The 11,320-nt window shown below is 24.5% G+C and overlaps 2 protein-coding genes across 2 annotated transcripts in view; one reads left to right on the top strand and one right to left on the bottom strand.

The window, feature by feature from the left end:
• Window positions 1–1,976: 1,976 nt before the first annotated feature.
• Phum_PHUM260340 (uncharacterized protein) lies at window positions 1,977–4,929 on the top strand (the record flags this gene model as incomplete). Its single annotated transcript, XM_002426530.1, has 12 exons — window positions 1,977–2,126; window positions 2,279–2,346; window positions 2,515–2,622; window positions 2,714–2,783; window positions 2,857–2,941; window positions 3,021–3,255; window positions 3,335–3,483; window positions 3,600–3,806; window positions 3,886–4,082; window positions 4,157–4,342; window positions 4,428–4,669; window positions 4,764–4,929. 12 exons carry the CDS (start codon window positions 1,977–1,979, stop codon window positions 4,927–4,929), a joined length of 1,863 nt encoding a protein of 620 aa, XP_002426575.1.
• A 3,525-nt stretch (window positions 4,930–8,454) lies between these two features.
• The window catches only part of Phum_PHUM260230 (Decaprenyl-diphosphate synthase subunit, putative), a gene marked incomplete at both ends in the record, with an annotated part of 15,906 nt that continues 13,040 nt past the window's right edge, over window positions 8,455–11,320 (bottom strand). Inside the window, 3 exons of the mRNA XM_002426529.1 lie at window positions 8,455–8,676; window positions 8,764–8,958; window positions 10,899–11,030. Coding sequence (XP_002426574.1) covers window positions 8,455–8,676; window positions 8,764–8,958; window positions 10,899–11,030 — 549 coding nt within the window. The remainder of the gene's footprint in view (window positions 8,677–8,763; window positions 8,959–10,898; window positions 11,031–11,320) is intronic.

Genomic DNA, 11,320 nt, shown 5'->3' with positions numbered 1-11,320 from the left:
TTATTTAATTTAAAGTTATTCTATAAAATGGCTGCCGGTTCAAAACTAAAAAACTAAAAAAGTGCCAATTAATTTAATTGTGGGGAAAAATAAAAAAAAAAATAGTTAAGTTATTATTGTTTTGATTACGTTTTTTAATCCGCCTCCATTTTGTCTTATTATTATTATTATTATTATTATTTTACATGATTTATTATAAAAAAATTATTAATTAATTATTTATTTATTTAAATGCATAAACGTGAGGCCTTAGAAAACATTTGCTCACCTGACAAATTTTTTTTTTTTTTTATTTATTTAAAAAAAAATTAAAAATTAATAATTATTATTATTATTATTATTATTATTATTATTATTATTATTTACGTAAATCAATTAAATAAAAAATTTATTAAAACAATGATCGGACTTACTAATTATTTATTTTTTTTTTTTTTTTTAAAACGCGCCGAATTTTATTTTTACATTTATTTTAGTTATTACAAAAATTATTTCAATTCACATAACGATAAATGCATAATTTTTTTCGTTAATAAATAAATAAATAACTTAAAGTAAATAATGTCAATTTTCATTTAAAAATAATAATAATAATAATAATAATAATAATAGTAATTTAAATCACCGCGTTTTGTTTACCGTAAATATTTTATCCGATTTATTTTTTATCAGCTGTACGAAAAAGTGCCATTATTTATTATTACATAACTTATTTATTTATTTATTTTTTCATCATTTCTCTTATTTATTTATTTTACGCGTCACTCGTTTAAGTACCCGTTAATTATAAAAAATTCTATATATTTATCGATATTTAATTACGGGTAATTAATTATTTATTTATTTTACTTTTTTTTTTTGGTTAAAAAAAAATTATATTATTAAAATTATTTTTATTTTAAAATAATAATAATGTTTCAACGTCAACATGCTTGTATCCCCCTCCCCCTTTTTTTTAATTTTTTTTATTTTTAAACAAATAAAATTAATTTAAAATATTTTTATCAAAATAAATAAATAACAAATATAAAATACATTTAATAATGACATTTAATAGTCACAAATGAATTTTATAATTTCATTATTATTATTATTATTATCATCATCATCATCATCATTATTAAATTATTCATAAAAAAAATTAATTTAATAATAATTTTTTCTTTCTTTTTTTTTTTTTTTTTTTAAATAGAATGACACAATTTGACAATCCTTTTAAGTTTTTTTTCAATTCAAAACATTATTATTATTATTTTTTAAATTGTCGGACATATTGTAAAAACGGTTTTATTTAAATTTTTTACTTTTGATTAATTATTTAAAATTATTTTGCATATCACAAATTATTCCCTTTTATTCAAAAATATAAAATAAATAAGGATAAAAATAATAAAAAATAAGCTGACTTTGAGAGCTTTCTTTAATGATTATTTATTACAAGTGTAAGAAGATCACATGACTTATTGTTTATAAACTTTGTAAATTATCTTTAAAATTTAAATTCAAAAATATACAAATTATATATATATATATATATATATATATATATATATATATATATATATATATATATATATATGACACATTATATAACTTGTATTATTATTACTAGTAAAAATAAATTTATTACTATTTTATTTTGAAATTATTAATCATTTTTTCAAAAATTTTATTTAATTAATTAATTAATTCATTCATTTCTTCCTTTTATCTTTTCTTTTAAACAAAAAAAATCCTTTTGCTTTAACTTCCGGTTTTTTTTTTTTTTTTAGAAATAAAAGGTTGGTATGATACCTAAAAGTTATTTGAATATTTAAACCGTTGTTAAAAAAAAAAGGCGCGCGGAAATTTAAAAATAATAATCAAGACTGAGGGCGCTATTTTCTAGTTCCACGTATTGTTTCGCTTCTTCATACGACTTTTGATCACTTATAAATGTTTCTCAAGTCAGTATGGATAAATTTTGGCCTGTTAAAATGGAAATTGATGATGATTCAACGGCAAATTTAATTGATGAAGAGTATTTAGTTCTTAGAGCGAAAAATGCATTAAAATACGATCCATACGAAGCTAAATCGTGGTTATTAACCGCCCAAACTTTATTTCCACATAATTTTGGAGTTCAGGTATTTCAATTTCATTAAAATAATTTTTTTATTTAATTTTTAAATTAAAAAAAAATTATTTGATAATTTAAATAAATGTTTTTAACAGAGATTGATTAGTTAAATAAAAAATTTTTCATTCATCATTATTTATAAATTTTTTTTTTTTTTAGTTTGAAGCCTATTACATAGAAAAAACTGCTAGAAATGTTAAAGAAGCTGCTAAATGTTTTGCATCATTGTAAGTTAAACTATTATTCTTATCATTATTATGTATATTAATACACATAAGTGAAAATAAACTATGATTATAAATAATAATGATTTGTAGTAATAAAATAATCTAATGTTAACTAATAATAAAACTAATTCTAGAGTGCTTGTAGTTAAATTTTTTTTTTTACATAAGGTTCAGTGCATTTCCAGAAGAAGCAGATTTGTGTACGGAAATAAAAGCGATAACGACAGCATTAAGACTTTCTGAAAATGAAAACGAATTGGGCGATTCAATGCCAATGTCAGAAAATGAATTTTTACGACAACTTTTTCATCAAGTTCCAAAAAATGTGCAACATTCATTATTGCTTATGTGTGCCGAAAAACTCCAGACACATGGAACACTGTACATTGATGCTTTTACTTTTTAATAAATTTCCTCTAACTATTGTAAATTATGGAGTAAGTTTTTGAAATTTTTAAAGATAAAATTTAGAAAGATTCAATGCCTAATGAATTTATTCATTTATTACAGCCTAGACTAATGGAAAATTTAATAACGGCAGAAAAACATGGACTTCTTCAAAATAATCCAGTTAATTGTTATAGAAAGTTATTAGGTAAACTTACGACAAACAAAAACATTTATCTTTTTCTTTTTTAAGAATAACATTTAATTAGGTTTCGATTTGCTTTTAGTTTGCGATTTACTACCGCTTCTCGGTAGTGATCAATTAGAACTTCAACCGAAAAGTTTATATAGATTACTTCATAAAGCAATTGAATTTTATTTATGTTACTTATTTAATAATAAAAAAAAAGAAGATTTAGATAATTTACAAATAGAAGAACCATGGACAAAATTATGGGAAATAATGTTAAACATTGGATCTAAATTGGCATGGGATTTGAGTATAACATTCGCTAGTTACTGGTAATTCAAAATGGATTCTTTTTGTTCTACTAGCTTTTGAGTAAGTTTTTATAACACATTTGGTAATTATTTTTTAAAGGAATAAAGATAATTATTGGACTGCTTTAATGAATGCTTACCAAACAAGACCTTCAGCCAATGATGACAATGGTCAAAAACAAATAGTTTATTGTGCGACACTTATATTCGTCAGATGTTTACACGAATATTTATCTGCTGTTGAATCAGGTGAGTTATCAAAACCTATTATTCACTAAAATATAATATTATCTAAATTAACATTAAAATAATTTCGTTCAATGACTATTTTTTTTTATTCATATATTATTACTTGTTAATTTTAGGTTCTGAGAGGACTTTTGTTTTAGTCGAAGCATTTTGCATTCCTTGTTTTCCAAATGAATCACTACCCAAAAGAAGTAGAGTTGAAGAAGATTTAAATCAACCTGCTCTTACTTCATCATCAAATCTTTCTTCTAGCGTATTACATTCTTTTGTGATTGCAGTTCGATGTTGGGATTTGCTTCATCACAATGAATCTATTGAAAGAGGTAAAAAGACAAAAAAAAAAATCAATCAAATTGTATTATTGCATAATTATTATTATTAACTATTTTATTTTTTTTCTAGAATTTTCGAGACTTATGGTGCACTTAAAGCTAGAATCCTTTTTAAAAAATTTTCAACTCGATTTAACTTTATACAAGGGACAGTACGAACAATTGAGAACACTTTTAATGAACTCAAACGAATGTGATACTCAAGCTAGTTTACTCGCCAAAGATTTATTATTATTATCGAGTTATTATTTCTCGCAGAATTATTCGGTAATTATTTTTTTATTCGATTTAAAACAATATTTATATTTTATTTTTTTTACATTATAAAAATTTAATTGCAGCCAATAATAGATATAATATCGAAAGTTACCTCATCGCTTCCCGAATCGAATTCTAACAATGCCAACGATGTTAATTCCAATTCACTTTCCATAGCAACAAGACAAAGTAGGCACTTGCATTATTTACCATTGACGAGAATGAGCATTTTACAATACTGCGTCAAAATATTATTGGCAGCTTTCAAGGTACAAAGATGAAAGAAAGAAAAGGGAAAAAATATGTTTTGCTTTTTAAATTCGGAAAATTAACAGAAAAAAAAATTTATTTCAGAGCAAAAAAAACGAATTGACTCTGGGTCACATTCTCGTTTTGATACAATTGGATAATCCGATTGACGAAGAAACGTTACACGAAATAATAACGAGCATACAAAATCGTGGAGGATTTTCTTATCCATTATTCACATCGTACATTGTTAACGTTGATATATTAGAACAGTTTGCCTATTTGTCAAACGATTTGGGTACTAAAATAACATTGGATATATTGCCACCGAATCAACAGCTACACAAGTGAGTAGGGTTTAAGAATGTTATCAATGAAATAATGGTAAAATATTATTATTATTATTACTAATACAAAAAAAAAAAAAAAAATGAATTTTAGTCAAAGGAGAATGTCTACGAGAGGAGTTGATAAAGGAGTTAAGGAAGATATAAGGACGGCTATAAGGAGACAAGTAACGAGATCAAACGAAGCCGTGGATAATTTAATTATCAAGTTTTTATGCAGAGAAAGAGAATTGATTTATCACAGTTTGGTCGATTCCTAAATGAAAAAAGGTGGAAAAAAAACAATTGCGCAATGATTATTTACGTGAATTATGTAAGTACATTTATAAAAATAATATTTAATACTTATTTTATGTTTTTTTTCTTCTTCTTTCTCTATCTCTCTCTCTCTTTCTCTTCTTTTCAATATGTTAAAGATTTTAAAAAATTGGTTTAAATTCAATCGGTAAAATATGTAAAAGGTAAGTAATGAATTAAAAGTTTTAAAGATAAATGTTGTGGGTAAAATACTTTGGTGTCCGCCATTAAAAAAATTAACGTAAAAATGTCCAACGAAATATTTCGAGAGAGTATTTTCAATTATTAAATTGAGATATGTTTTAAAAAAAAATAAAAAACAAATTTAGTCGTGTCGCAAGTAAAAGTTTACCGAAGAACAAGTTATCCGTGGTTAAATTACTTTATATTAAACATCGATTTCACTCTCAACGGTCAAAACCTGATTAACACCTTAGGGCTATGTATTATTATTGACCTGATTTAACGAGTTTTTCTTTTCGTTTCTTTTTTTTTTTTTCACTTTTTTCACTTTTTATTTATTATTTAAGAAAAACTTTTTTTTTTTTTTTTTTTTTTTTTTTTTTTTTTTTCCTATTCCAACCCCAATCCCCCCCCCGGTTTTTTTTTTTTCGTCAAAATTAAATGAAACAAAACGAAACGAAACGAAACGAACATTTGAAAAATTTTGAAAATGCGTTCTAAAACGTAAATACAAATTGATTGGGGGATTAAAGTTAATTCTGATTGGTCAATTTCGGTCATTACGTACTTCCGGTTTTTATTTTGTTTTTGATTTGATTTGACGTTTTTTTTATTTTATGGAATCGAATTGAGAATTTTTAGTAACGGAAAATAAATCAAACGATGGAATCTTAAAAATATTCATAAATCCAAATAGTAATAATAATAATAATTTGTTTTTTTTTTTAAATAATAGTAATAATAATGATAACGATAAAATTACATTAAAAGAGAAAAACGTAGGGAAAAAAACGTGTGCGTATGCGTTTAGGTTAAATAAAAAGAAAGTAAGTGAAATCAAAATTAAAAAAAAAAAAAAAAAAAAAAAAAGTGTGTGCGTAGTAGTAAACCTGTTGCGAAAATTTTTTTTTTTTATCAAACGTTTTCTTTTCCAACTTTTTTTATTATTTTTATCAATCGAATAATAATAATAATAATAATAATAATAATAATAATAATAATAATAATAATAATAATAATAATAATAATAATAATAATAATAATAATAATAATAATAAAATTTTTCGTTTCTTTTAATTATGGTTAGTAAAGGGCAAAGATTCCCATCGACCCTTTGATAATAATAATAATAATAATTAATTAATTAATTAAAAGGCTTTATGTATGTATATACACATATGTAAACGCATATATATTTTTGTTTTTGAATCGAAATCACATTACACCAAAATTAAATTATAAATTAATACATAAAATGATAATAATAATAATGATGATGATAATAATAATATACAAAAAAAATATTTATATATATTTATACGCATAATCTGATATAATAATAATAATAATAATAATAAAATTTTATGTTCAATCGTTAGATACAAATTATAATTAAAATACATTTATACAATGATAATAATAATAATATTGAATTAATTTGTTCGTATAGAGTAGTTTAAATGATAAAATTTTTAATTTTAATCTTTTAATTTTCTGATGTTGGTAATACTTTTCTTTTCCCTCCCTTATTAAAAAAAAAAAAAGAAAATTTTATATTCCTGATCGTACGTACAAAAATCCTCTTTCTCTCTCTCTCTCTCTTTCTCTTAAATTATTTTAAATAATAATAATAATAATATACTTTGGCATTATCCTTTTTTTTTAATATAAAACCCACAAGAATTTTTTTTTTTTTTATAAATAATAATAATAATAATAAAATAAAAATTTTTAAAAAAAAAAAAAAAAAAAAAGGTTGTCGTACGTCAGTCGAATAGAATAAAGTGATTACGAAAGGTTTCACAAATCAATCCATAAAGTAATATTAATAATATTAATAATATTAATAATAATAATAATAATAGTAATTTTTTTTGTATTTACACAATAATTAATTTTTATTGAGCAATTTTTTTTTTTAATAATTTTTTTTATTTATTGATTTATTGATTTATTTATTTATTAAAAAAATAAATGATTTACATATATAATTTTTAAATTAAATTAAATTTCGTGAGAGAGAGAGAGAGAGAGAGACAGAGAAAAAAGTAATCTAATAAAAAAAAATGATAATAATAATTATAATGATGACGATGACGATACGATAATAATAATAATAATAATATAAAATAAATAAATTCATCGTCGAAAATAATTTTTTTTTTTTTTTATTCACCAGGCGTGGTTTCTCTCTCTCTCTCTCTCTTTTTCTCTCTCTCTTTTTCTCTCATTTTCTCTCCACCCAAAAAAAAAATTCAAAATAAAAATTCTTATGATTTTAAATAATCATCATCATTATTATTTCCATTAAAAAAAAACGTGAATCCGAATGAAAGGATGCTGCATCTCACGTTTTCTTTTTTTCATTCATATATTTTTTAACGACACGATAGCGTTTCACGGCTACGTTTATCTCATTAATCCGCAGCATCTCATCACAAACGATAATAATGATAATAATAATAATTTAATTAGTTTTTATAATAAAAAAAAAAAAAAAAAAAAACGAAAAATTAGGATCGAGCTAGTAATAATAATAATAATTATAAACATGTTAATTTTTATTTATTCAATCAATGATTCATTTTTTTTTTTTTTTTTTTAGTTTCTCTCTCTGTCTCTTTCTTTCTCTCTTTCTTTTTACTTTTCTCTTTCTTTCTCACACTTTTTCCTCGTCTTTTCGATTCACTTTCCCCCCCCCCTACATATATATTAGCTAACGAATTTGTTAATGAAATTAATTTTCTTTTTTTTAAATTTCATTTTAATTTTTTAATATAAACGTTTATAATAGGTATGCACGTGCGCTCACGTGCTTTTCCCACGTGTATATGTAAGTGGAGTTTAAAAAAGTTTATTGTATTTTTTATATGACGAATTATCATTATTATTATTACTACTATAATTAAAATGTTTTTCCAACTCCTTCCTTTTTTATTATTATAAAAAAATAATTTACTCGATTATACTAATAATAATAATAATAATAATAATAATAATAATAATAATAGTAATAATAATAATAATAATAATAATAATAGTAATAATAATAATAATAATAGTGACAACTTTTTTTATTACGTGTGTGATAATGTATGTACGTAATCATTATCGTGACGTCGATGATACGATGATGATGATGATGATGATGTTTACATGTATGTATGTATGCATATGAGTTTTGAGTTATTAATACTAAATAATAATAATAATAATAATAATAACGTACTGCGAATAATAATCGTGTTTATCTGTGTTTGTGTTTGTTCGCGTGTTTAGTTTTCTAATTTAAACGTAATAGATGGTTATTTCATTCTGTTCAAAACGAAATCGCTCACGACTATAAGACCTTTTTGATAAGGGGATTCAACGATAGTGTTAGCTAATCTAACGGCTTCCATGCAATGTTTCTTTGCTAAAAATCTCGTTTGTTCCAACCCCTGGGATTTGTGAACTAATTCGAATGCTTTATCCACATCTCCGGGCTCTTGAAATCTTCTCATTATCATGGCGTTCAATTCCGGATACTGAAACGGATTTAAAACAAGTTTAAAAAAAAAATAAATATGAATATTTATCGTAAAAAAAAAAAAAAAAAAAAAAAATATGCAAACTTTTTCGCATGCGAATAAAACGGGAGCCGTCGCGAGTCCCAATTTTAAATCCGCCGCCGTGGGTTTTCCCATAGCGTCTGCAGACGACACGAAATCCAAAAGGTCATCGACTAATTGAAATGCGAGACCGATATTTCTTCCGTATTGGAATGCAACTTCCGACAATGATTCATCTGCTCCCGCCAACATGGCCACCTATAAATAAAAAAATAAAAAAAATTTTTTTTTTCTTTTTTTTTTTTTTTTGGTAATTAATTAAATACCTCGAACGTATTTTTTTTTTTTTTTTATGACGTGTCGTCCATTTTTTTTTTTTTTTTTACGCCGTCGTCAAAAACTAACCGTATACAATCACGGATCCCTCACGCGTAAAACACGTGTACACGTGTACATTCGTGTTGCTTTCAAAACACGGTCGTGCGCGCTGGTCGTATATACGTACGAAAACTTTCTCTATCCCTCCCTTCCTTCTTCTTCTTCTACTTTTAAATATTTATTTATTATAAATGCGTAAAAAAAAAATGACCGTGTGGGGAAAAAATTTTTTTTTTTTTTTCTTTCAAATTGTGTGTTGGCAATACGCGAGCGATTTCACCTTCGATATTTTATCATTATTATTATTATTATTATTATTAATTTCCAGGTTTTTATTCCGATTCCTATTAAATGAGATCCTCTCCACGAATTTTAGTGATTCGTTTTTTTTTTATTGATTTAATTTCTAACGTGAAAACGTCCTTCGAATAAATTTCTCATTTTCTCACGTTCGATTTTGATCTATAAAAATTTTGATTGGAAAAAAATTTCCCCCTCTCCCCATTTTATTTCGTCATTTAACAATAATGATAATAATAAACACCTGTTATTGTAATTTCTGTGTGATTCGAATGACTTCGCGTGAGAAATGTGATTGATTGTTAAAAAAATGTTAATACGTGACGTAAAGGACAGGTAGAGAAAAAAAAGAGAGAAAGAGGGAATATGGGAAAAATGGGAGGAGAATTTGGGAAGGACGTAAAATTAACCGTTTTAAACATAATTTGGAAAATTGCAACATTTTTCCAAAGAAAAGTCTGACATTATTTTCTTCTGATCTCTCTTTCTCTTTCTCTCTCTCTTTCTCTCTCTACCTCTCTCTTTTTAATTTTTTTGATCTTTGTAGTTTTACAGTATTTTTCCCACGACGTTTTATATTTAATTTCTTTTTTTATCAATTTTACACTAAAAAAAATTTATTTATTTATTTATTTATTACGGTGAAAGCGGTTCGTTCGGATTGAATGGCGACCTTGCTTCCATTATTTTAAGATGAGAGAGAGAGAGAGAGAAAACATCTTCCCGACGATACGAATTAATTAAAACCTTGAACTTTTTATTAAAGTAATTACACGAGTTTTTAAAAAAAAAAAATTAAATTTATTATTATTATTAAAATAATTAGGGAGTCGAACGACGGTTGCCTGATGTGAGTATGCCTGATGATCTTAGACACGTTTTTTATTTAAAAAAAAAAAAAAATCAATATGGCGTAAATATATTAATTTTTTTTTTTTGAGGAAAATGTAAAATTTTATTTTGCTCAAAAAACGGGATTAATAAATAAAAATGAATAAGAGAGAGAGAGAGAGGAAGAAAGATTCGTCGTATGATATGACGAGAGGGAATGAGAGGGAAAAAGGTTTTCGTAGAGCTAGAGAAAGAGAGAGAAAGGTTTGTCGTTAGGCGAGATAGAGAGTAAGGTTTGTTGTATGGCGAAAAAGAAAGGTTCGTTGTATGGCGAAAGAGAAAGGTTCGACGTATGGCGAGAGAAAGAGAGAGAAAGGTTTGTCGTATGACGAGTGAGAGAGTAAGAGGTTCGTTGTATGGCGAAAGAGAAAGGTTTGTCGTATGAAGAGAGGGAAAGGTTCGTCGTATGGCGAGAGAAAGAGAGAGAGAAAGGTTTGTCGTAAGACGTGGTAGAAAGTAAGGTTCATTGAATGGCGAAAGAGAAAAGTTTGTTGTATGGCAAGAGGGAAAGAAAAGGAAAAAGGTTTTCGTAGAGCGAGAGAAAGAGACGGAGAGAGAGAAAGGTTTGTCGTAAGGTTTTTCGATAGAATCAATTTCGTTAAAAAAAAAAAAATAAATTTTCTGCTTACTGCTTTTGCACTGTTGGCTATCAAACTCGCTGTTTTCCTGTAGGTTTTCGTTAAATAATGTGCAAATCTTTCATTTTCCGTTTCTTTCGATCCGAGTTGCATGAATTCTCCCTGAACCAAATCCGTGACGACCTACCAAAAAAAAAAATGATGATAATAATAATGATAATAATAATAATAATAGACTTGACATAAGAAAAAAAGAAAAGAATCGTTCTATAAGGAAAAAAGTTTTTTTTTTTTTTTTTTCAAGCTACCAAAGTTGAACAATTAAATAAAACCTGAATGGTCAGTTTAAAATTTTAAAAAATCAATAAAAAAAATATTTAAAAAAATAACGATAATAATAATAATAATAATAATAATAATAATAATAATAATAATAATAATAATAATAATAATAATAATAATGATAATTTACA

The sequence above is a fragment of the Pediculus humanus genome, genomic scaffold, assembly GCF_000006295.1.
Source record: "Pediculus humanus corporis 1103172107633 genomic scaffold, whole genome shotgun sequence".
Classification (NCBI taxonomy): Eukaryota; Metazoa; Arthropoda; class Insecta; order Psocodea; family Pediculidae; genus Pediculus; species Pediculus humanus.
The sequence above is the reverse complement of the archived record's forward strand: the minus strand, read 5'-3'. Positions and strand labels throughout refer to the sequence as shown.